This window comes from Pygocentrus nattereri, chromosome 15 (assembly GCF_015220715.1).
Source record: "Pygocentrus nattereri isolate fPygNat1 chromosome 15, fPygNat1.pri, whole genome shotgun sequence".
Taxonomy (NCBI): Eukaryota; Metazoa; Chordata; class Actinopteri; order Characiformes; family Serrasalmidae; genus Pygocentrus; species Pygocentrus nattereri.
Window position 1 is genome coordinate 18,289,447 of NC_051225.1, and position 26,791 is coordinate 18,316,237.

The 26,791-nt window shown below is 38.7% G+C and overlaps 1 protein-coding gene across 3 annotated transcripts in view; it reads left to right on the plus strand.

Annotated features, from left to right (window-relative positions):
- The first annotated feature begins 6,921 nt into the window (after nt 1–6,921).
- si:ch211-126j24.1 (phosphofurin acidic cluster sorting protein 2) overlaps nt 6,922–26,791 on the plus strand; it is an 81,356-nt gene continuing 61,486 nt past the window's right edge. For 2 of the 3 annotated variants that reach the window (XM_017683046.2, XM_017683047.2), the window contains exon 1: nt 6,922–7,284. In XM_017683046.2, the coding sequence (XP_017538535.1) occupies nt 7,067–7,284 (218 nt within the window). In that variant the 5' untranslated portion in view covers nt 6,922–7,066. The remainder of the gene's footprint in view (nt 7,285–26,791) is intronic. The other variant, XM_017683045.2, reaches the window with a different exon arrangement.

Genomic DNA, 26,791 nt, shown 5'->3' on the forward strand with positions numbered 1-26,791 from the left:
TTGTCTTGCATGTATACTGCCGTATCAACGTGCTTGTTATTTTCATGTGATATCATTGTCATTCATTGGTGTACAAGTACGACTTTTAAACAATGCACTGTTTATAGGAGCTGTACAGAATTTTTTTGTGAATATGTTGAATAGAACATAAATCGTCACAACCATTCAGAGCAACAGTATACCTTCAACACGTAATGAAACTAAAATTAATCTATTGTTAGTTGTTTGTGTAGAACATACTGCTGAATACAGATAAGAATAACAGAACAAGAGTACGATAAGTGAAAACAAACAGCTTCTGCTTAACAAGTATTATAATAATGATCATTAATAAACAAAGAAAGAAAAGCATGAATAAATAAATAAATGAGTAATAATATTTTCTAATAATATGGCTTGTTGTAATTATTGTATTGCATTTTATATTGCAACATTACTGTAGTAAGTAGTAGTAAAGGAACCTGCTCTGTGCTTTGTATTAATGAGCAGCTTCTATTTCATATATTACAGCAGTGATTTGTGTTAAAGCAAACAAATATCAGAGTGATGGTCAAGCCTGTGGCATAAATGACAGACCATTCAGTCTCTCTAGGAGGGGACAGGGCCATAAGATGATCTAAAATGACTCAGGTGTGCCTAATATTATATCATGTACTCCCTAATATTATATCATGCAATGAAAATGGCTTTATGGAGGGACACCAGCTCTATTTCAATATCCTCTTCAATGCTATTTTCATGGATCACTCCACCACCTGAATTGATAATTTCTCTTGATACAGAACAAGCATTCAATCATGTTGAATGGAACTACTTGTTTGCTGTTCTACAGAGATTTGGATTCAGAGAGAAATTCATTTCATGCATAAGACTGTTATATACTGCCCCTCAAGTGAGTGTACACAAATGAACCTCATTCAGAATATTTTCCATTGACACAGGGCACTAGACATGGATGTCCCCTCTCACCTTTACTCTTTATTCTAGCCATCTAACCTCTGTCAATCGCTTTAAAATCTCTCCCATCTTTAGGGGTGTTTTCCGCACTGGAGTCGAGTTAAAACTATCATTATACGCTGATGATTTACTGCTGTATGTGACTGACCCAGTTACTTCCCTGAAATCTGTAATGTCCATTTTAAATGAATTCAGTTCCATCTCAGGGTACAAGGTGAACCTACAGAACAGTGAATGTTATCCAGTTAATACATTGGCATTATCACTGGATCAATCCAACATACGCTTCAAATTTGTCCCAGCAGGTTTTAAGTATTTGGGAATACAAATTTCACATACTTTACCCTCCCTCTTCCACAGCAACTTCATTCCATTACTGAACAAGGTCAAATTGGATCTACAGAGGTGGAAATCTCTTCCTTTATCCCTATTAGGCCGAATTAACACTATAAAGATTTTTATTTTTGTTTCAATCTAATCCACTCTATTTACCTAAATTCTTTTTTAAAAAGTTAGATCAGCTCTTTACTACTTTTATCTGGTGCGGGAAGTGTCCAAGGGTAAGTAAATCAACTCTGCAGACATTTAGAATGGATGTCTGTCCCTGCCCAATTTCCTATTTTACAACTGGTTAGCCCTTATACACAAAATATTGCATTGGCTCCAATCTTCAAAACTCTTGTGGTGCAAATTAGAAACCAAATCTCTCCTTCTCTCCTCCCCACTTGGACTACTTACCTCACCTCTTCTGCTTAAAGCCTCAAAGTTAATCCAAAAACCCATTAGTACTATCTACAATTTGTATTTGGTGTCAGTTCAGACAGCACTTTAAGTATACCGCTCCCTCCATGTTGATGCCCATTCTGAACAATCACCTATTTATTTCATCATCACGGAATGCTGCCTTCACTACTTGGCATGACAGGGGTATAAAATCCTTTAGGGACCTCTTTAAGGATGGCTTTTTCATAACTTTTGCAGATATATCTGCAGAGTTCAACCTACCTTCTTCACATCAGTTTAAATACTTTCAAATCAGACATTGTGCTTGTTCCCTCTTCCCAGATGTTTTGAATCCTCCCACACACCAAACATGTGATGATCTGTTGTCTCTGAACCCTTTTTTGAAATCCTTTATATCCAGGGTGTATTTATGTTTTATGGACTGGGAGGATTTGCACACAAATAAATCTAAAACTGCCTGGGAGGGTGAATCTCTATCTCAGATTTCTGGTGGAATAGGGCAAGTTGTGCGGGGCACATTTGTGCACCCTGCGCAAGGCGTCAGTTAATCCAATTGAAAGTTTTACACAGAATTCACCGTTCCAAATCCCAAATTGTTTAAGTTTTATTCCAACACAATCAACGATCAGTGTGACAGGTGTTCGATGTCTCCTTGTGACCTGAGCCACATGTTTTTCTACTCTTCCACTTTGCAGAGGTTTTAGTTGAACTACTTTGATACCATGTCAAAGGCTCTGGGTGTTGGATTAGATGTCTGCCCTCTGCTGGCGATCTTTGGCTTTCCTGCCCTATCATCCACTTTCACCCGAGGTCTAAAGATTATAGCTTTCAAATTCTTGATGGCAAGACGTCGTGTTTTCTTCAAAACCACCCTCTATTTTATCATGGTTACAAGATGTGATGTATTCTCTCAAATGGGAGAAAATTGCTTATACTCTGAAAGGTAATACTGACTCCTTCTTTTCCAAGTGGAATTCTTTTATCTTGTATATTGATTCGCTATCAATACTGCACACCAACTGATTATAAATACAATAAAGAAAATGAATTAATTAGGTTTATTTTATTGTTATTATTTATTTTATTTATTATTATTATTATTATTGATTTTTTATTTTTTGTATTATTATTATTTTTTTTTAATGGTGTTTGTTTGTTTGTCTGCCCCTATGTATAGATGTTGATGTATAGACGTATTGCCTTTGTATTGTCTTTTGGTGATGTCTGTTGGTGCGTTTGTCTTTGCGTCTCTGTATGGGTGGGTGCTAATTTATATATTTTGTTTGGCACAAGCAAATTTTTGTAAATGCAAAATGAGGATTGTATGGGGTTTTTGGTTTGTTCTGTTGTATTGTGTTTGTTAACATGGGAAAACAATAAAGTCTAAAGCAAGGACTGAAACATATTATATATGTTACCATTTTATTTTTATTGTGATTGCTGCTCCTACTTTGAAATAAAAAAGAAAAAAAAGAAAATGAAATTTGCAAATTCTTTTTTCACATGAGCATGAGTCAATCGTGACAAAAATAAATTGAAAACAGCTATTTATCATTTCATTTTAGTCATTATTCTGGTATTCCATGACCATATCTAAAATGAAAAAGCTAATAGAGAAAAGAAAATGCAAGCTTCAATTTGGCTTTGGCTTTATTGCATGGAATGCAGAATATTTATTCAATTTATTTTTATTTTTGTCACAAACGGCTTGTGCTCATGTGAAAAATGAAATTTCAAATGTAGGTATTTCATTTCATTTTCAATTTTGGCAGGCTATTTGCTCAGATGTCTGGAAAAAGAAAAGACAAAAAGAGGTTTGCATTTAAATTTTATTGTTTTAATTTTAATTACATTTTTGGCTGGATTTGATTCCCATAGATACTGAGCCTAAGCTTCTAAAGAAAAGAAAAAAGTGGAACTGATTTCCACCTGCTGGGTAAAAACGTGATTGCATTTCTAGGAGAAACTCTGGTTGGGAATTGCAAGCCTGGAATTATTTACTATCAAGGAAGTGGATTAATTAGTTTGGCTTTTGCAGACATGACAGTAAAATGACAAAATATCACAATCATTGTAAATAGAATGTAAAGCTATGCTCCATTCGTTGTTACATTCATGATAATTGATTCCTATAAAACCAAGGAAAGGTTGATAGACAATGAGGGGATGGGTCGTTGATAGATGCAAGGTGTCTGTAAACAAACCAAAAACAGTTTTCTTTCAGTATGAAAACAATAGAATATCATTCTAGTTTAGTCTTGAATATTATATGTTCATGTGCAGTGGTGAAGATACAAGCACCTTAAAACAATAAGGTGTGGTGAAGCTGAGCATTAATTCAAGTTTTTATTTGTCTGTCTTTCCTCCACAGACAGGTGTCCTGACACTGTGGAAAGAAAGAGTGCGAAAAGTTGTGGATGTCTGTTCCTAATAAATAGGTTCTCAAGGGCTATGGTTCATTTGTTTTGCAGGTGCAGGTTTTGATTGAGCTCAATAGGAGGTAGGATTGGACTTGTCTGTGCATGTGGTGAAAGAGCTTTGGAATGACTACTACCAAGGACTAAAGGGAGAACAACAATGGCAGTAGTCTCTCTTGTATATGTCCCCTTTACAGATATCAGTGGTATAAGCCAGTGGTTTCAAACGTTCCACAAATTGGTACCGCTTTTCAGCATATTCCTTTAAAGGAGTCACTCAACCAAAAATGAAATTTGAAATAGTTAGTAGTAGTTGAAATAGTTAATAGCCAGTAGCTAAGAAATGATGGAAGTAGCTAAGAAATGATGGAAGTCTATATCACCTAAAATATTTTTGAGTGACATAGACTTAAAAAACTTTAGCCTTGTCACTCCACTGCAAAACTAGCTCAGCAAATTTTAGATAACAAATACACTATATTTATAAAAGTATTCACTCACCCATCCAAATCCATCCAGGTGTTCCAATCACTTCCATGGCCACAGGTGTATAAACCCAAGCCCCTAGGCCTGCAGCCTGTTTCTACAAACATTAGTGAAAGAATGGGTCACTCTCAGGAGCTCAGTGAATTCCAGCATGGTACCGTGATCGGACACCATCTGTGCAACAAGTCCAGTTGTGAAATTTCCTCACTACTAAATATTCCACAGTCAACTGTCAGTGGTATTATTACAAAGTGGAAGCAATTGGGAACGACAGCACCTCAGCCACAAAGTTATAGGCCACATAAAATGGTCAGTGGATGCTGAAGCGTATAGTGCACAGACATCGCCAACTTTCTGCAGAGTCAATCGCTAGAGACCTCCAAACTTCTTGGCCTTCAGATAGGCTCAAGAACAGCATGGGGAGCTTCATGGAATGGGTTTCCATGGCCAAGCAGCTGCATCCAAGCCTTACATCACCAAGCACAATGCAAAGCGTGGAATGCAGTGGTGTAAAGCACCACCACTGGACTCTAGAGCAGTGGAGATATGTTCTCTGGAATGAGCAATCATGCTTCTCCATCTGGAAATCCGATGGACCAGTCTGTGTTTGGTGGTTGCCAGGAGAACGGTACTTGTCTGACTGCATTGTGCCAAGTTTAAAGTTTGTTGGAGGGGGGATTATGGTGTGGGGTTGTTTTTCAGGAGTTGGGCTCAGCCCCTTAGTTCCAGTTAAGGGACTCTTAATGCTTCAGGAGACCAAGAGATTTTGGACAATTTCATGCTCCCAACTTTGTGGGAACAGTTTGCTGACAGCCCCTTCCTGTTCCAACATGACTGTGCACCAGCACGCAAAACAAGGTCCATAAAGACATGGATGAGCAAGTTTGGTGTGGAAGATGCATAAGGCAGACGAGACAATACTTTTGACTTTTGGCAATGTCTTGTCTGAGGTTAATGTAAAAAAAATCACTAAATTTGATTATTTATAAATCTATAAACAAGGCAACTTTTGTAGAGTCACAAATTTTGCATTTCTAGAGGAAGCCACTGGTCTGAGAGATTCATGTACAAGTCAAAGAATTCACCAACTTTTACAGTTCCCAGAGATAAACTACAGAAGCAATTGATTGTTTGCTTCCTGCATGCGACTCTTCAGATGTCACATATTGTAACAACCTACTACTGGCCAGAGGCTCGGAACGTGGCCATGCAAGTGTTTGGTACATGACCTTGTTGATGTTCATTAGTTTGAGGTGTGGATGTGTATTGTTTGTGTTCTTTTATTTCTTGTTTAATTTATGTTGTGTTGGGGTGAAGGTTTAGTTAGTGTGTTTTATTTTGGGGGTTGGTCTACCATCAGGGTCAAGCCTGTGGATAACGGTGAACTTCCTCTGCAAGTTTGTTGCCTTTCTTTCCTGGTGTTTAATAAGAGCACTGCATGTAGTGGCATCATGGTCTCCTTTGTGTCTTGGTCTGACTCTGGAGAGGCATAGCACATATGTACATTCCATATGTACATTTAGGTGTCCCCACCACTGCACTTTGATCAGCCATAGAATCCCCTTTTGTAAAGCTCTTCTTTTGCTAATGTTGCTTCCAGGGGCAAGCTGGAACTCATTAGTGAATGATTCAAGAGAGAATGGGCATTGTGTGCTTCAGTACTCAGCTACCCAGCTCTGTGAGTTTGCATGGTCTACTGCTTCATGGTTAAGCTGTTGTTGCTCTTAGGTGCTTCCTTTTCACAATAATAGCACTTAGAGTTGACAGAGGTGTATCTATCAGGACAGACGTGGAAGAAGTTGTATGCTGAGTTCTTCAGTACGACCAATTCTACTGCTAGTGGTTGTCTACTGTTAGCAATGGGTGCTAGTGGTTGTATACTGTTAGCAATGGGTGTGGCCAAAACACCTTTTGTCCATATTGTGTGTGTGTGTGTGTGTGTGTATGTGTGTGTGTGTGTGTGTGTGTCTTGTGTTTGTTTGCGTTTTAGTTCTAGTTCTAAAAATTGTCCGGCGAGTAGTGCTGATTCTTGGCCTTGTACGGGCATAAGGTGGGTCTCTGGGAAAAGAAAACATTGCATCGATTAATAGACTACAGTGTTTATACTTTTCTTATCAAGCTATATCATATTCCAGAGATGTAAATCGTATACAAATATCAATACGCACAATTGTATAAATATTTACAAGTTACGTCAACAGGGTTTTTTTTTCATGCGCAGTCACGGTGGCTTGCTGAACTAGAATGAGAACGTAAATGACGCCCTCTAGCGACCACAGACGGTAACGGTCCGTATTTTCCCTTGAATGAAGCTCCGCCTCTGACTGTTGCGAGCATTATCTGTACATACCCGTCCCAGATGAGCTCCAACAAGGGGGTTGGAAAGCGTGGTCGAGGTAGCGGCCAGTGAGTGAGCAAGCTAGAGACTGCTAGACAGCTTGAGCTGCAACCAGGGAGAGGCGATGATGGCGGCGGCTGTAGAGAGAGGAGGGGTTCGGGCCGCCTTCTTGAATCCAGGCACCGGAGGGGGTGTTGGTGGCCTTGCACCCTCGCCCGTGTTCGTTGCACCCGGAGCCATGGCTGGAGCTGCTGGTTCGGCGGTTTCGGGACCCATGCCTGTTCCTATGAACCTTTTTGCTACGTGGGAAATTGATCGTTCTTCTCCAAGCTGCGTTCCGAGGTAACTTCACTGGATCTGTTGTTAGGGAACGTGATTGTCTTTTTAAGAGCGGCGTATATTTATTTTAATACAGCGTACACAAAGCTGTGATCTCTAAGTTATCTGATACTTCGATTTTGTTTGCGTGATTAAGCAGGTTAACCAGTCGTCTGCAACACTGAATAAGCAACGTTATAACGTTGTGTTAGCCAGATCCTTGATCCCCAGTGTCTGTAGCCAAATGCCCGTTCTGTTACGGTAGCTGACATTACATGAGTGTGAGCAAAAGAATCCCATTTGTTGTCGCATGCATCTTATTAGTTTGTCTGCTTGCTGGCTCATTCGCCAGACTGAGATGAACCACCTAACCTACATCAGTTAAAAAAATGGACGGGTTGTAGCGTTATGTTTAACCGAACGGTGAAGTAACCTCTCTCAGACTGTGCAGTTAAAAGTAACAGTTAAATTGTGTTCTATGCAGTTTTAGTTTATGTGCTTCTGTTGAGTTTTCGCTATTGCCATTGTCTTAAGCGAACATGGATGTGACCTATTTTGCCTGCCGTTTTGATGCATGCCATCGCCCCCTCGTAGAGCGCTCTCACTGTGGCGATGTTTTACGACCTCTCGATAACGGATTTCTTTCGTTTCAACACACTGTATATGCTATTTGATCGTTTTGTGTAGCACTGTTTAGTCAACGAAAGATGAATTCCTATCTATGTTCTCAGAAATGACACCTGACTTGCAGATAGGCTACAAGATGACCGGTTAGGCTAGCTGTGTTTCTTGTCAGTCAGTGAAGTTGCCTCGGAAATGTTGTTCAAGTCGTAGTAGCTAACCTAGCTAACTAGGTAGCTTACTTTTCTGTCTCAATAAGTGTTTCATTGACGGTGACATTAAAATTTACAGTGTTGTCATGTTACTTATAAGAACTAATAAGTACTAATAAGAAGCATTCGATGCGTTGTAGTTGTTAATGAAGATTACTTAAAAAGGCTGTGACGTTTAGGCTATGTGAGGGGTAATACATGCTGTCAAAAATATACGAATACCCGTATCTATGTCAATAACACTGGTAGCGCAAGTGCATCGCTGAAGCCGATAGTCATAATCATATCTAGGATTAACATCAGATTAAGTTTATTGTAATAGTAGTCCAGACGGCTGTATTTTTGGTTACAGATGATAAATCTCTGCTTTAGAGTAGTTATATTTTGAGGAGTCTGTAAGTTACTGCTACACTCCCTTAAAAATATAACTAGTTACTGTCTCAAAGAGGCAGTGCATTATAGAGCTCATCGTTAATTAAATTTTGATCGAGTGTTAATCGACTACTGTTTATTTGACTACTGATTATTCTGACGGTTAATCATAATAATGTGCGTTTCATTTATGCACTGGAGTCAAAGCCAGTGACAATGTTAAATAATGATAGCTGAATAACGTCTACATTATAATGAACATGTCATTTCAGCCTATGTCCAAACAATAAAAATGTATGTAAACAGGCAATAAAAATATACATAGGCTTTCAAAGATTCCACAGTATTTGATTGGAAATAACATAAGGTGACTTTTAAAAGACTTATAATGGATGTGTCCACAAGTCCCTGTTTCTGGTAAGAGAGACTAGTAGGAGAACATAAAATGTACATTTTCTTCATATGATTTCCCACCTAGTCATTACTAATCAAAAAGGTCAATTTAATTTTTTAAAACAATTTTATTTGAGCAATGAAAACAGTCTCAAATGAATATTCATAGAGCTTTGGCAAAACCACAAAATATTAGACACTATTCATCTTTTAGTTTTAAATGTTACATGTAGATGGTTTATTGTCATTATGGACACAACCACAAATCATGACCTCATTTGTATTCACCACAGGTAGTGTACACAGCTAAAGACACACACACACACACACATACAGAGTATACTGACTTTTAAAGAAATGCTGGAGATCTGAAAATGTTACCGTAAATAGAACATTGAAATGCATGTTGTCTAAACAAATACATGGAAGAGATAGGGATTAAAGACCCTTGGTGTCAAAAGTCAGCAATGATGAAATCGAAATAAAATTGGTATCAAGAGGAGACACACTAGCTGGCAATCATGTTTGCACTTGCAGCTCAGCTGTCACCTTTTTGTTGTTTTTGGCCAGAACAGCAAGTAGAGACAACCTGGCACAATGTTAAACTGCTGAGGGACCTCCATGGGCTCAGGGGGCAGATTCGTCAGCCTGGCCCAGATGTGGCTCCATGAAATTAATACACAGCCATAGAAGAATGCCTTCTGTTAAGAGCCTCTGGAGCTCCTTGATTAACCAGTGGGAAGGGATAAAGACAGCATGGGATTTCTCTTCTCCTCTGGCTGTTTTCTCTATCTGGCTTCACAAGCTTGGCAGAACTAGGTGGATGTGACATTGCAGTGTCACTTGTCATATAGTCTAGATTTTTAAGAGCCCTATAAGATATCTGAACCTCTAAGCATATAACATTTCCTGCTTGTCCTTTGCTGATCTTGAAAGGAGCCTGGTAAAGGTGGTATATATTGCTAATCATGTTGACCTTTTACTGTTCTCACTAGGAAGAAAAATGACTGTATGAATACCCAGGAATAGGTTGAGGGTTCCACTAATTAAACATGTGATTTAAATTGGGTTAGCTAGCCAATACCATGTCAATTATTCATGCCTTATTGAACTTGGTGTGGGATGCCATGTAGGGCTGTTATATTTGATGGAAAAGAATAATGTTCTGCAGGGATATAAGTCTTTGGCTGAGGTACTTTCTCAGATTTTCTCTGTGTTTAAACTTGTACTGCCCCTTTATTGTCACTGTCTAGTGTCCATCACTGTTCAAACATTTAATTGTCCTGTTATTCCTTTTAACACTCTCAAATGGATTTGTTTGGTTTGTTTTGAAATTCCAGTCCTGTATAAAGATAGTGAAGTAGCTCAACCAGTGTCAAGGGACATATCAGCAGGGTGTTTCTTTCCTATCAGATTCTGATGCAGTTTTCTCTGAACATGGCTGTTTATCAGTCTCACAGGTTTCACTAAAGGAAATTAGTTAGCATCGGTAAGCAGAAATGAGCATGGATCCTTCTACTGTGTGAGCAGTTTTATGAGATGCTGTCATTATCTGTGTCAGAGCACATATTACAGTAAATTATATGACTGCTGAGTATGCCACCCAGACAAACCCTTCACCTGGTCTCTTAACCGATGGGTTACCGGCTGGTCTTTGCTTTGTTTAACACGCTGGAATGCATGTATGTAAGGGTGCACCTCCTGTTTACTTAAAATAGATGGATGCTGTAACAGGCAGTCTTTACCATAGGGCTGAATGAGCTTAGCTGATCTTGAACTATTTAGCTTCGGACATGTGATTAAGGCTTAGATTTCCCCTCCACTATCAGTGGATTTGATGTCTTTTTTTCAGTGCGTTCTTTTTAAGGTCATCTTTGGTATCTCCCAACCAGTCAGGAATCTCCTTTTTATTAAAAATTCATTTCTATAAGAAGGAGAGCTTATTGATCCTTGCTGTGCCGCTTTACACCCCAAAACCAGCTCTGGCAGCCAGGGAGCACAGATAACCGAATCATGGGATCCAGCTAAAAGCAGTTACACTTGACATTCCCCAGTTAGCTGTGTTTATGGGTGTTTTGCTAAAGTGGTGAGACCTGTTGCTAACCTAATTTCTTTGACTATTTTTTAAAGTTACTTTCAAAGCACAAACATTGCATAAATTGCATAAATTGTTTATAATTTCAAAAGCTTCTATTGCTTCTTTTGTGACCTTTGCCTCCTCTGCAGGTGTCTCTGATCTGTGCTGGTTGGACTCATCTATGCATGATCCTGAATTAATGAAATTGTGGTGTTGTGCTTTTTTGTTAGATTTTCACTTTGAAATGTCCTACAGACACAGAACAAAAACACTTTCATTGTCAGAGGCGCCTTCACAGACCTGTACAGCATTGCTAATAGATGGTATAAAGGCATGTCTATTATAACATAGTTGCTACTCAGCTGTCATTGTTTAGCTATTTCATTTCAAGTGCATTAATAAAATGCATATCAAAATGGCTCAATCTGGAGATTATTAAATAGATAATGTCATGTTAATTTTTATGAACCCTGGTACATTGGCTTGATGTAAAGGTCCATTACTGATCACCTCTGGATTTGGGTAGGGTCTGCTGTTGTAACGTGAGAAGTGCTTAAGGCCCTGTTGGAGCTCTGCATTGTCACTGGCCTCAACAAGCATTAGTGGAACAGCAAAAAATACTCCTCTAAATCAAAAGCATGTGGCAGTCCTTTCCTGCTTGCTCTCATGGTGTCAAAGCTAGGGACAGATGGGTCTAATCTGGGTGTGAGAACAATATATCTGTTTTTTTGTTTTTTGTGGTCTTTCAAATTAGCATACATGCGTGATTTGATGGTGGCTATATGTCTCATATGGCTTGAGCTTTCTTTCTGTGTGTGTGTGTGTGTGTGTGTGTGTGCATGTGCATATATGTGTGTGTGAATGTACTGGTGGTTTATAGCCCTGCCGTCTGCATTTCTTTTTGCAGCTGTTCCAACGCTAAACTGCAAACATTTGGGTGCAATGTGAGATCTTAGCTCAGCCCCCTATTCATCCTGCTTGTGTGAGAGTTCGGGGGGCACTGCTTAGCCACTGTACACTTCATAAAAGTCTGGCCTATTATTCACATTATCTAAATGTAGTAAATACTCTTTATATTGCACAAGTGCTTCTGTAATCTAACTTCAGGAGATGCACATACTAACCACATTTTTTCCCGATTCAGAGCATATCACTTGTGGATGCCTCAAGATTCAGAACAGAGGCCAATCCAATGAACTCTTAGTGAGTTGTATTTGCTGCTGCTCACAATCCAAGTAATCCGAAATATTTTCAACGATGTTGAGGATAATGAGGTCTGGACTCGTAGGGGTGGCCAGTCCATTCTTCTGAAAACAGCTGAAGTCTTTGATTTTCAAATGTCTTTCTTTTTTGTTTGTTTCTATTTCTCAGTAATGGCTTCTTGACAGCTACATATCCTTTTAGACGCACAGGGCTGAATTACCTTCTTACAATGGAAGAATGGACAGAAACGCATGTGGATTTTGTCAGATCTGAAGCGAGAGTAAACTTTTCTCCTGTCTCTCAAAGATGAAAACTTTTTGAAGTTTTCCAGTATATTTTTATTGTATTCAATGAATTCAAGGATTTCAGTTTTTATTTTAATTTCCAGGGTTGGCAATTTTTCTGCGTTTGCGATTCAAATGATCAAAGGTATTTCCAAAACTAAACAAAATTCTGTGTCAAGACCAGTACATAAGGGTAAAATCTGACCTCACAATGATTTTAAGAGATCACAATTCTTTTGGAAATAATTCAGTGTATCAGGAAATCTCAAATTTCATCATGATTCAAATTAATTTGCTACAGTACCTAATTAGTAAAAAAAATTGACACCTCTTACATGGCCAAAAATGAGCATGTATGTAATTGATGTTATTGTAATTTCCATCCATCTATCCATTTTCTAAGCCGCTTCTACTTTAGGGTTGGGGGGGGTGCTGGGGGAGCCTATCCCAGCAGTCATTGGGCGGAAGGCAGGATACACCCTGGACAGGTCGCCAGTCCATCGCAGGGCAGACATACACAATCACTCACACCTAGGGGCAATGTAGCATGTCCAATTAGCTGCATGTCTTTGGACTGTGGGAGGAAACCCACCCAGACATGGGGAGAACATGCAAACTCCACACATAGAGGACCCTGGTCACCTGGCCGGGGAATCGAACCCAGGCCCTCCTCGCTGTGAGGCGACAGCGCTACCCACTGCGCCACTGTGCTGCCTGTTATTGTCATTTTTTGTATTTTTTGTATGTTTTTGTATTATTGCCTCTGTGCCCACTGCAATAGATTTGAAATGAAGCACTCAAGATGTGAATGAAGTGTATACTTTCAACTTTAATTCTAGGGGTTTAACAAAAATTTTGCATTAACTATTTAGGAATTAGTCATTTCTTATATAGCACCTCAATTTTCAGAGGCTAAAAAGTAATTGGACAAACTAACAATTATCAATACAGGAATTATTATTTAATACTTTGATGCATATCCTTTACAGACCCTATGTGCTTCAGAATTCATCCTGTCACCTCAATAAACACCAGTGATCCAGTTTCATTGACAGCTGTACATACCCATGCCACAACATTGCCTCCACCATGTTTGACAAATGATGCATGCTTCTCCATGCTCCTCTCTTCCCAACATTCGTTGTTTTTGTAGCAATAGTCTAATTTAGACTTTCTATTCTTGAATGTTACCAGTTGTTTGCATCTTGAGGTAAATCCTCTGTATTCACATTCATAAAGGCATCTGTTGATTGTAGACAATAATACACAGACCTCCTCTAGAAGGTTTTTGACTTGACTAGAATGCACAAAATTTGTTAACTTGGCCACTCCTAATGTTTATGCTATCTTTCTGATGGGTTTGTTTTTTTTTCAGTCTAGTGATGGCTCCCTTCACTTCAACACCCCTTTGGACTGCATATTAAGATTTTACTCTTTACTCAACTTTAAACCTTTTGCTCCTTCATTTATCATGAAATAAAGAGGGAATAGGCCATACCTGGCTATGAAACTGCTTATCAGTCAGCTGTCCAGTTACTTTTGAGCCTGTGAAAATGGAGGGGCTTTGTAAATATAGCTGTAATTCCTAAATGGTTAATGCACTATTTTTGTTAAACCCTTCGAATTAAAGCTGAAAATTTACTCTTAAATCACATCATGTCAAATCTATTGTGTGGTACAGAGACAACATTACAAAAATTGTGTCACTGTCCAAATACTTATTGACCTGATTGTGGCATGGCCGTAGACGTTTTATGGCAAGTTTATTGCCACCAAACGGCCACAAAATATTCATGTTTATGTGTGTAATGACAAGGAGTAAGATGAGAGTGCTGTTTCCACATGAACTGTTTCCTTTACAGGAAAGAGCTCAGTGGAGCCACTTCCTCTGGATCTCCCCACCAGCTGCTTGTGTGTGTGTGTGTGTGTGTGTGTGTGTGTGTGTGTGTGTGTGTGTGTGTGTGTGTGTGTGTGTGTGTGTGTGTGTGTGAGTGTGGAAGTAGGGAGAGGAGTCCCTTCCTTTTATCACAGAATTCCTGTCAGAATGGGACATGTTTAAGAGAGCACTTTAAACACTGAGCTGCTACATCAGAATATTTAATATTTAGTTTTTTTTCTGCCTGTGTGTCTCTCGCTGTTTGCATATGTATAGATGTGTATGCTGTTGAGTATAAGCATGTGTCCTTTTTTGGTTCTTTTAATTGGTGTCAAAGGCATGGAATGGTTTATTATTATCCTTCTGTAAACAAATGTAAGATTTTCCAAAGCAAATTGCCGATTCATGAGTCCCAGCAATTTGTTTCTTTTATACAGCTGTGAGTGTGTCTGAGGTGACGTTTACACAGCAGGTAAAAGTGGCCCAAATCTGATTTTTTTTTTTTTTTTTTTTTTTCTTCTTCACCAAATCCAATTTTTTTGGTTGGCTGTTCACATTATATTATAAATGTGATCTATAGGTGACATTAGTCTGAACAAATCAGCTCCTAAACTGATCTGCATATACAAAAGGGGAATGGTTCACGAGGCTTGTCCAGAGGTAAACCTATGAAGTTCCAGTTGTTGACAGCTGGAATCATCCCCCACAGTGTGTTTGAGTTCACTGTAAATGAATCGCATGAATTCCGCTCTGGCTGTTCAGGCTGAGTCGCATTGCCGCAGATCAGATACAGATTGGATTTCAGTACTACATATGAAAGCGTGTGACACAGACACACAATCACACATCTATTGCACATATCGCTGTTGTTGGAATAAAACATTGTATCTCCAAAATGGTAACTTTACAGGAGAAGGAAAAAACTATTTCTGCTTTTAATGTAAGCCAATAGAACCAGACTTTTTTCCAAGTCATTTTAAGCTGTTTCTTTTGGTCCATTCATCATGAAATTTATAGACAGTGTAAAGCACAGGTATTTTCAAATTATGTCCAAAACTGAAAAATGACAAAAATGGAGATACAAGGTTTTGTTCCGATAGCAGCAATATGAATAAAAAATGGATTTGGGCCATTTTGCCTGCCATGTAAATGAGAATCTTCATGTGCCAGCCTGAGATGGACACACAGATACAGATGTAGATATTTCAGGACATTAGATTAGGATTGCATAGCATTTTTCAAATGTGCCTGGGTAGAAATCATAGGCACAGTTTGCGCTTCATTGCTCAGGTCACACAGCCAATCATACACACACAAAGTGCACTGTTGTCATCTAACTGATCATTAGAAACTGCTGCATGACTGCATTTCTCCCTTGTACTTCATCTCTGTCTCTCTTTCTTTCTCTCTCTCTCCCTCACTCTGTCCACATATGCATATACTGTCACACACACTTTGAGCTTTTATACATAATAATCTAAATAATTATGTAAAGCTTGCAAGACCTCTACAATGTCCCAGCATTGGCTTGCCTGAGATCAGTATTTGTAAACATTGGAGTTTACAAACAATTCTGATTGCACAGATCCTGTTCTAGGTTCTGTTCTTCATACCTCAGGACTGACATGTGATGGGTGCAGCTGAAATAGAGTTTTGTGGTCCTGCTTAAAATAATGGTTCTCTCTGCCATCAATGCACAACACTCTGCTTTGCCTCAGGGTCCACTTACAATTTACTAAGCTGTCAGTCAACCACAAGGGAAGTGAGGCTGATCAATAATCACCTCGGGCATTGTTGAAGCCACTCAAGAGGCAAGTAGTTTAAAGTGCTGCTCTAGGCTCGTGTGTAGGGCTGAGTGATATGACTATTATATTGTTATCATGATAAATTACACCAAGTTATGCTTTTTTGAGCAAATTGTGAATATCTTTACTGCTTTATCTTTGCTGGATATCTTTATAGTGGTGCAGCTTTGGCTACACCGATCATAGCAGCACTATAACCATGCTTATTTTTATATTGACCAAGCTGGGAGTGTATGAACTGCAGAATGGACTCCATTTAGGGAATTGATCATTAAAAACATCTGTTTAGAGGATAAAGGCTTCTACCTAAGAGCACAAATTCAAATGACCGATGTTGAACTAACAGAAAGATAAAAAATAGAATTGATCTCTGGTGCTTTGAGCTGTACCCTGCTGGGTGACTCTAATGCTAATGTAGCTATTTATCTGGCTACAGGTGAAACCCACCACAGTACAGACTGTTTCAGTAACAGATACTGAAATAATACCTTTTCAGAGGACAACAAAGATTAGGGGCACCCAAAGAGACTGGAGTTGGAGTGACAGATGGAATCAGCCATGTTTTGGGATGCTGTTAGCAGTTAGCCACTCATTTGTGTATTTTTCTTGGGTGTATCCTGGTTCTGATTTAGCGGTACAACAGAAGTAAAAAAAGAAACCGTAACAGGTCTCACAAGTTTGGACCAGCATGGAACAGCACAGTACGGCCCTGAGAACCATTTGGCTCGATAGTGGGAAAGCAGCCCATGTTTCTGGAGCATTGTGTCTGTTCTAACTAATTAAACTCCAGAAAATTGCTTTAAGTGTCATGTTTTTTTTCCATTTTGCCCAACTACTACCTGACTGCAGTACTGGGGAGTTATTGTAAGCACATGAGATAAAGGCCAGAAACCACAACCAACCCGGAAGTATAATGCTGTGTAAATGTACATAATGTGTTGAACAGACATAAGTACGTGTACTTTAGATGCAAATAAACAGTTAATAGAAAGTGTAGGTGTCAGTGGAAAAGTACTGAAGATTGTGAGTTTGTGACAGTGTGGCTTGTTATGTTTACATTCTTCTTCTGTTTATCTACAAATGAAATATGAGACTCTTTCACATATGCAAGGGTGTCCCTCACTCTGTGTCATTAACTTGGTGCATCACTTGACAATGGGTTGATTTATGTGTTTGTGGGATAGGGAGTCCAGAAAGTGTGTGCCCAATTGAGTGTGGCATGCACTTGCCCTTTCCATGATGGCAGTGAAATAGGGTACAGACTGCTGTGTCAACAAGTGTTTGTTCATTTTTATAAAAAGCAGCAGCCTTACGAGTCTCTACTGTTCTGTTTACAGACCAACAACACACACAGGGGACTATTGTTATTTCAGTCCTAGTGCTTGGCAGGTTGGGTCTGACCACATTGTTCCTGAAACTTTTACTTCACATAGGGTAATAAAATTAAATATAATACAGCAAGCATAGTGCCCATGGTCCTTTATACAAAGTTGCTTATATGGTTAATATGAATAAACTGAGATGAAGCTCTGTGAATGTCAGGTGTTTATTAGCTGACTAAATGCTTATTTCAGGACTTGGTTCATTCATTGTGCAAATGCAGAGTATTTTTGTTCTTCATTATTCTCAAATTTGTATGGATTTGAGGGGAGCACCAAGCTTTTCATATGCCCCTCTCAAAGGTTAACATGTCTGTTTACAGGCTGAAGCTCAGGTCACCAGCAAGTGTAACAGAAATGACAAGAAATTAAACAAACTTTGGTTGTTCTATATTTCCTACATTTTAAGAGTGCAAATGTGTAAAACACTACAATGGAAATAACAACATTGCCTTTTGTGAAGATTTGTCATGTTAATGATAAACAAAATAATGCTCAAGTGTTGCTTATCAGACTGTATAAGCATAATGCTTAGGCTCAAGCTCAGACCTTCACCCGATCCCTTCAGTTTTCAGTCTTAGAACATTGAGAGCTTCGTTGAAATTCTATTAAAATCATGCAGTGTGAATAAGCTGCAAGCAGGGAACAACTTATGTCTGTCATTGTGACTCTGTGTGCAGCTATTTGTGTAGACAGAATGCAGCATGCAGTTGTGTTGGTTTCCTAATGGTCCTCTAAAAGGCATTATTTATCTCCTTGTCTGTCCTTGGCTTTGCTGGTAATAGGGCAGATTGATTGTCTTTGGCTGTAATGACTAGCCTGCTAATGTGATTTCCTTTGGTGTTCAACCCTGAGGTTGCTCAGAGTCCACTTTAACTCAGTCCATTCAAAAAACTGGTCATTGAATTGGTATAGGCTACACAATTCTTGGTTGAATGGGAATCAGGATTTTTAATTTTTTTTTGCTTAGAATTAAAATCATGATTCTTCAGCATATACCAGTTTTGTGAAGAACAACATGTATATTTACTGAAAACCCACCTATTAAATACCATATACTAAGTGCTCAGCTATTACATATAAGCATATAAGCAAATATGCAAGTTTGTAAAGTATCGTTTGAAAAGATAAAATATAGAAAATCATTGCAGAAATCCTGTTTGTAAAATACCAAACAGAAACCAACTGGTTGACCTATGCTCTGACCAACTGTTACAGTCAACTGTAACTTGTAATGTTTTTATATATATATATATATATATATATATATATATATATATGGAAAAGAAGAAATGGCCCAAAATTACATGGAAAAAAAATCTGCTTCCATTAAAAGTAAAGCATGTTTTTTCCTTCTCCTGTAAAGTTACTATTTTGGAGATACAAGGTTTTCTTCCAACAAAAACTATGTATGTAAGTCAGTCAATGGAACCAGAATTTTTTCTAAGTAATTTTGGGTCATTTCTTTTCGTCCATTCATCATAAAATTTACAGCTAATGTAAAGGGCAACAAGTATTTTCAAACTATGTCAAAAGCTGAAGAACATCAAAAATGGAGATGCAAGGTTTTCCTCTAAGAACAGCGATCCTGTGAAGTCCCTGTAGCTAGGGAGCCGTCCTTGAAGCAAACTGTGACACATTTTGCTTCCGTTTTACGTCTTGGAATCCTGTAAAACTTATCAATTCTATTTGGCATGCAAGCTGCCATAGAGCAGCTTTTTGTCATATTTGCAATTTTAGTTTAAAGAGTAGTGTGCATTGCAAATCAGTGGAAAGTGCAGAGTTGGTTTCCCCCACGGCACGAGGTGGCCTAAGTGCGCTCTCTCTGTATACTATACTACCGGTTATACTACTGGTTCAGTGTTTCTTGGGTTTTCAAATTCTAGAGTTCAAAATGATTGGATTAAGATGAGCATTTGAGCAAAATTAGAGCTAAATTATAAATGCTTAAAAATTTTAAGAGTACATTCTGTTCCTGAACACAGAACAGAATATACCATTGTAACATCGCTGTCGTATATTTAAGAGCTTTTGACCTTGACTTATAAAAGTTTAAAATGGCATGTTCGTGACATCTGTGAGCACAAACAGCCAATGAGCTGCTCCTTTCACCAAACAGTCAGCACTCATTAGCAGTAATGATGGTGTCTTGCTGCACAAAACCTGTTTGCTTTAGAACAAAAAGGAAAGATACAGGTAGGATTTGCTTTGCTTTTTTAGTGAATACATCCTTCTACTTTCTAAAATTAAAAGAAAATGCTGAACAAATGATTCAAAACTATTTTAACTTTATTCATTGAAGACTCATTCATAGGCACTCTCTTGCATTTTGCCATCACGTTGATATAATGGGGGAAGTGGGATGAAGGCAGGCTTCTCATAAACCATATCACAAGTCAATACATATTGCAACTGTCAATCAACAATTCTGGGAGGAACCTCAAAAGGTATAGGTAGACATATATATGCCTGACTTATTGTAAATTTAAATATGTTTGTAAAAAATGCAGTAAAGCTAGCATGCAACTGATGGCTTGTCTTTGCGGGGCTGTAGCCTTCGTAGGTCAGATTTCTTGGCTGCGTACATCATAATTACCATCCCATTTCAAAGGAACATGGAGGATCCTTGAAATTTGGCAGAGAAACGCGGTTTTCTTTTGGGTGATTTTTGAGGATCCATCAGGGCTGGGATAGCTACTGAAAAATTAGTAGTTAGTTACTTTGTAGCTTCTTTCCCAAATTCTGTAGCCAGCTACAATTTAGCTATTTTTCCAGAAAAAGTAGTGGCTACTTTTTAACTACTTTTTGAAAAGTATTGCACTACTTTTTAGCTACTTTCAAAGTGCAATTGTCAGAACGTTTGTAAATCTCCACCTGACCAAAACAGGCCCAACTGACAGTATGAGCAAGACACTGCATTTAATGATGTGCCAGAAAGAAACAAACTGCAAATATAAATGATCACCAAAAAGTTTTAAGTTTTAAGTGTAACCAACAATCAAACTTACACACCCAAAGGCATGATATCCAACAAAAATTAAGAATAAACACAAAATCTATCATTCCAACTTTTTACTAACAAAAGTCAACAAAAATAACCGAATACAAACCAGAGAATTATGTGAAAAATGTTATCAACTGTTGAAATAAAACTGCTCCAATTTAAACATTTTCAGCAAGATACACTGATCGGGCATAACATTATGACCCCCTCCTTGTTTCTGCAGTCATTGTCCATTTTATCAGCTCCACTTCCAATATAGGTGGACTGTACTCCATCTGTTTCTCTGCATACTTTGTTAGCCCCCTTTTACCCTGTTCTTCAGTGGTCAGGACCCCCATGGACCCTCACAGAGCAGGAAACTGTGGTGGTGTGTTGTGTTGGAATGAGTGGATCAGACACAGCAGTGCTGCTGTGTCAATGCTGGACTGAGAATAGTCCACCAACCAAAATTATCCAGCCAACACTGTAATGTGGGCAGCGTCCTGTGACCATTAATGAAGGACTAGAGGAAGCTGTATTAGCTGTACAGCAAGAGATGAGCTGTCATCTCTGGCTTTACATCTACTGGGTGAACTGACAACACAGGTGCGTCTTATAGAGTGGACAGTGAGTGGACACTGTGTTTAAAAACTCCAGCAGCACTGCTGTGTCTGATAGACTTGTACCAGCACAACACAAACGAACACATCACCACCACGTCAGTGTTACTGCAGTGCTGAGAATGATCCACCACCCAAATAGTACCTGCTCTGTGAGGGTCCATGGGGATCCTCACTACTGAAGAACAGGGTAAAAGAGGGCTAACAAAATATCAGAGAAACAGATGGACTACAGTCTGTAATTGTAGAACAGCAAAGTACACATATAGTAGGTGGAGCTGATAAAATGGACAATGAGCATAAAAACAAGGTTATTCCTGATTGGTGCAGACATGACATTAAGTACAGACATGACATTAAGAGTCTTTATTAAACTTAAGCAAAATTTCAGCCTCAAAATTCTCATTAGTTACTCCAGCTCTGTTTGGGGTGAGAATTAGGCCTGAATAGTCTCTCCACTGTTGTTGTTGCATCTCCAAAACAGAACTAGATTTTTAGGGAAATAACATAAAAATCCTCATTTGCTGTAAAATAGTTTTAACACAGTTCAAACACAGTTTTCACAATAAATGGTCACTGGATTTAATGCATAAATGCTATTTCACTTACCTTGAAAGCTGAAGACTGACGTGCAGATTGTTGGACACACAGCAGTGCAGATTGTTGGACACACAGCAACGCAGATAACGAAATGGCAAAGAGACAGATTTGAGACAAACATCGATAATTTGGAGATTAATGGATTTATTTACATTTATAATCACTCATCTGATATCCTGAAACGTTTAATCTGAAGTCAGATTCTCTTTCTCCTGCTTCTCTTTGTCCACTTTAAATGGTGCAGCAGTACAATCTGTTACCTCAGGCACTATTTCAGAAGGAACGGGACAAATCTAATGAGAAGCTAGAGAAAGAGAAGCGACTTCAACTTGCAAAAAGTCGACATTGGGAGACATTTTACAAGAAACTTATGGAAAAGCTTCCTGAGAAAAGCGGCTACAGCCGAGCTAAAGGTTAAAGCAGAGCAAAGTAAGTCTGCGTTTGGGCTTATATTTTCAGCCTGTACTACAAAATCAGCTCATACTGAGATATACTTATAGCCAAAAGGGTAAAACCCACATAAAATGTCGTGCCTCCAAAAGTGGTTTCATTTTTGTTGAGCGGACAAAACAGGTCTTCTCAAAATTTGGTTGCAACTCCTAAGTTAAGCCAACTGGCAAGGGGTGATCAGCGCGTGGGCGCACGTGCACCAGTTTGCTCCAGCTGTCCACGGCTCAGTCAGGTTTGCAGTCACCACCAGCCCAGTGAGTGTTTTGTGGCTCATTTTGCACAGGCTGCCTGAATCGCGTTGCGACATTGTAGCAAAATTTTTTGCTATAGCTACATAAAAATCTGTAGCCACTATAGCTGCTAGCTACATTTCATAAAACTGTAGCGACTACAACTACTAGCAACTAATATTTGTAGCTCTCTACAAAAAGTAGGGCACTACTTAGCTACTCCCCGCACCCCTGTCCATTGATGTATCCCTCTGTAACATGTCACCAGAGATAAAACGCTCGTGTATTAAAAACACAAGGAAAGTTTTACTGGTAGAATCAAGAAAGTACAATGTAGCCAGACATCAGGCATGTGTCGGTTCCGATAAGCACAGGAAAGTAACAATGGCGCCCATAATAGTCAAGGGCAAATCCAAACGAAGTCCACAAAACAAGTGATGGGTCCAAAATATGAATCCAAGAAGTCATGCAAAAGTACAAAAGGGCAGATCCAAAAGACAGAGTTGGAGAGAAACAAGCAGATGGTCAAATACACAATAATATCAACAGGAATAAACATTCAGTAGTTTTACAGGGAAAGCAATACCTTGCAACTCATACTGGTATGCCAGTTTCACTTGCATTAACTGAAGTATATAAAGTTGAAGGTCAGTATTTTAGCATGTACAATGAACAGCAAGGAAGGCAAAGCTGCTGCTGAACCCAAAATGGAGCTCTTGATTTAAATAAAACAGGCAAAAGCAGGCTAATGTTACTAGCCAAAGCTAAATCTAAACTTGACTGACTGTAGAGAGGCAGCAGATGAGGAATATCACTAACATTAACTGATCTGTGTGGTGACGCATCAATTTCAGTTGTGAAACTGAAAAAACTGTATGGTTTCATCCTGAATCGCTTCACAGCTTCTGAATCTCTTCACACAAAAAATCTGCAAGTTGTGGATAGGGATGAGCCTTGTTTTATGTGTTTTAGTGTTTTTACCTCCCCCTTTTATTTACCTTGATAGGTGCCTTATTCACCTCTTTCTAACTGTTCACACACCTCACAGCTGTTTAGGTTTTAGGGATTATGACACTGCTGCAGTTCTGAAACCCATTATGTCGTATAATTCGGTGCTATAAAAGCAGACTGTTGCTGCTAAGGATGCTTCAAAGGACATGACTCTATGTAGCTGCGACGATCGTTGTTGTGGGCCATTTACTTCCTAAAAAGGCCCAATTCACACATGCTACCTCTGCATGATGTGAGCGATGCAGAAAGTCTTGCTTTTCATTTCGGTGCCCATGTTAACTGGTCAGCACAATCCCACAGGCTGCATGTGCGAAGCGCACTGAAGCAGCATAGTGTTTAGGGCACATTTTTTCGTGCATCATGCAGCAAAATACATGGAAGTAAACCGTGAAAATGAATGAAAATTAAATAGAAAGCTCTATACTAACTTACAAAATGCTGTTTTTTAAATTTCATTTAATCCATGATGAAGTACTTGTTAAACATTCTGAGCTGCAAAAAGATTTACCAGCTGGTCTACCAGGCTTGAAACTTTTGCCTAATCAGAGGTCAAAATGCTGTTGAGGATAAACTTATACTTTTATAAAGTATATTTTTATTGAGCAAGAATGACTGAATGAATGTGTAATGTCTGTATAACTTTCTCGCTGCTCACAATGGTTGTTATTTTCTTTACTGATCAGTTACAATACACTGTTTTGTTCATGGCATGTCATGTGATGTGTCGTCCAAATTTTGTGTTTGATTGGCTTGGGTTAGCAAGCCACAGTCAACAGGGTACATGATTTGGAGATTTGAAGGTTGAGGCAGGCCACGGAGCCCAGTGCCGGAAAACAGGTGCTTAAATTCGGTTTAGCCCAGGTTGCTGCAGCCATTCACAGTTTCTGAAGGAGAATATTTTCTGCAAACAAGGTTATAAAATTTCTGCTCCATCACGGAATGAGGCACAGCATAACAACTCTTTTTCAGATCCCGAATTGTGCTATTCAGAAGACGTGAGTGATTTTGGCATCATACAGATGATACAGACTGTAAAAAATACAAAAAACTGACCACTTTGTTGTGCTCTTTTGTAACTGTAGACAGAAACCACCCAGAGGACAGTAGTGTTCCATAAAACTTGAAAAACTAAAAGTTAAAACTTAAAATAACTTGGATTTTAGATCACAGGGTTTTGTGTACGTTTTTGTTAAAATTGTCTTTTAATATAAAACTTTTTAAATTTTTTTTTATTTTTACCATTTAAAACATTTTGTGGGTTTTATGGGCTCATTCACAAATACACTGTGCAGAAATTTTAATTGAATGACATTTCATCAGCTGAGGTTGTACTGAATCTGAGGATATATAGCATTTTATAGTAACCTTATTTTAGGGACATTATTTTGTTGAACTGTTTATGCGCTTGTTCCACAAGATTTTAAACCTAAATTTCATGCCCTATGGATTCTGTAGGATGTGATCATCGTTTGTGTCTTAACAAATATACATTTACAATGTTTTTGTAAATATAAAACTAAAAAAAAAAAGTCAATAAGCAATTGCCAGCATATACAGGTGCTGGTCCTAAAATTAGAATATCATATATGAAAAAGTTGATTTATTTCAGTAATTCCATTCAAAAAGTGAAACTTGTATATTATACTCATTCATTACACATAGACTGATATTCCAAGCGTTTATTTCCTTTAATTTGATGATTATAACTGACAACTAATGAAAACCCAAATTCAGTGTATCAGAAAATTTTATCATTACTTAAGACCAATACAAAAAAAGGATTTTTAGAAATGCTGGCCAACTGAAAAGTATGAACATGAAAAGTATGAGCATGTACAGCACTCAATACTTAGTTGGGGCTCCTTTTGCCTGAATTACTGCAGCAATGCAGCGTGGCATGGAGTCGATCAGTCTGTGGCACTGCTCAGGTGTTATGAGAGCCCAGCTTGCTCTGATAGTGGCCTTCAGCTCTTCTGCATTGTTGGGTCTGGCGTATTTCATCTTCCTCTTCACAATACCCCATAAATTTTCTATGGGGTAAAGGTCAGGTTTGCTGGCCGATTAAGAACAGGGTCCTTAAACCAGGTACTGGTAGCTTTGGCACTGTGCAAGTGCCAAGTCCTGTTGGAAAATGAAATCTGCATCTCATAAAGTTGGTCAGCAGCAGGAAGCATGAAGTGCTCTAAAACCTCCTGGTAGACGGCTGCGTTGATCTTGGACCTCAGAAAACACAGTGGACCAAAACCAGCAGATGACAAGGCACCCCAAACCATCACTAACTATGGAAACTTTACACTGGAGCTTAAGCAACGTGGATTCTGTGCCTCTCCTCTCTTCCTCCAGACTCTGGGGCCTTGATTTCCAAAGGAAATGCAAAATTTACTTTCATCAGAGAACATAACTTTGAACCACTCAGCAGCAGTCCAGTGCTTTTTGTCTTTAGCCCAGTCGAGACGCTTCTGATGCTGTCTCTTGTTCAAGAGTGGCTTGACACAAGGAATGCGACAGCTGAAACCCATGTCTTGCATATGTCTGTGCATAGTGGTTCTTGAAGCACTGACTCCAGCTGCAGTCCAGTCTTTGTGAATCTCCCCCACATTTTTGAATGGGTTTTGTTTCACAGTCCTCTCCAGGGTGCGGTTATCCCTATTGCTTGTACACTTTTTTTCTATCACCTCTTTTTCTTCCCTTCTCCTCTCTATTAATGTGCTTGGACACAGAGCTCTGTGAACAGCCAGCCTCTTTAGCAATGACCTTTTGTGTCTTGCCCTGCTTGTGTATGGTGTCAGTGGTCGTCTTTTGGACAACTGTCAAGTCAGCCGTCTTCCCCATGATTGTGTAGCCTACAGAACTAGACTGAGAGACCATTTAAAGGCCTTTGCAGGTGTTTTGAGTTAATTAGCTGATTAGAGTGTGGCACCAGGTGTCTTCAATATTGAACATTTTCACAATATTCTAATTTTCTGAGATACTGAATTTGGGGTTATCATTAGTTGTCAGTTATAATCATCAAATTAAAAGAAATAAATACTTGAAATATATCGGTCTGTGTGTAATGAATGAGTATAATATACAAGTTTCACTTTTTGAATGGAATTACTGAAATAAATCAACTTTTTCATGATATTCTAATTTTATGATCAGCACCTGTATGTTTTGATTAGTGAATGGGCCTTTATGTAATGTGCAGCATATGATAAGCACAATATATAGCTCTCTTACTGTAACATGAACTATTCACTATTCAAAGTTTGGTCAGAGTCTGGTTGATTTTGAGTGGAGCCTTCTTTTCCACCTTCCCTTGTTCCTCAGTTCAGGCATTTCCTGTTCAGGAATCCCTGCCAGCAGCAGCAGGGCCAGCTGTCTTATTCTACATATGAATATCAGTAGACCCAGAAAAAAAGAGCCCAGTAAG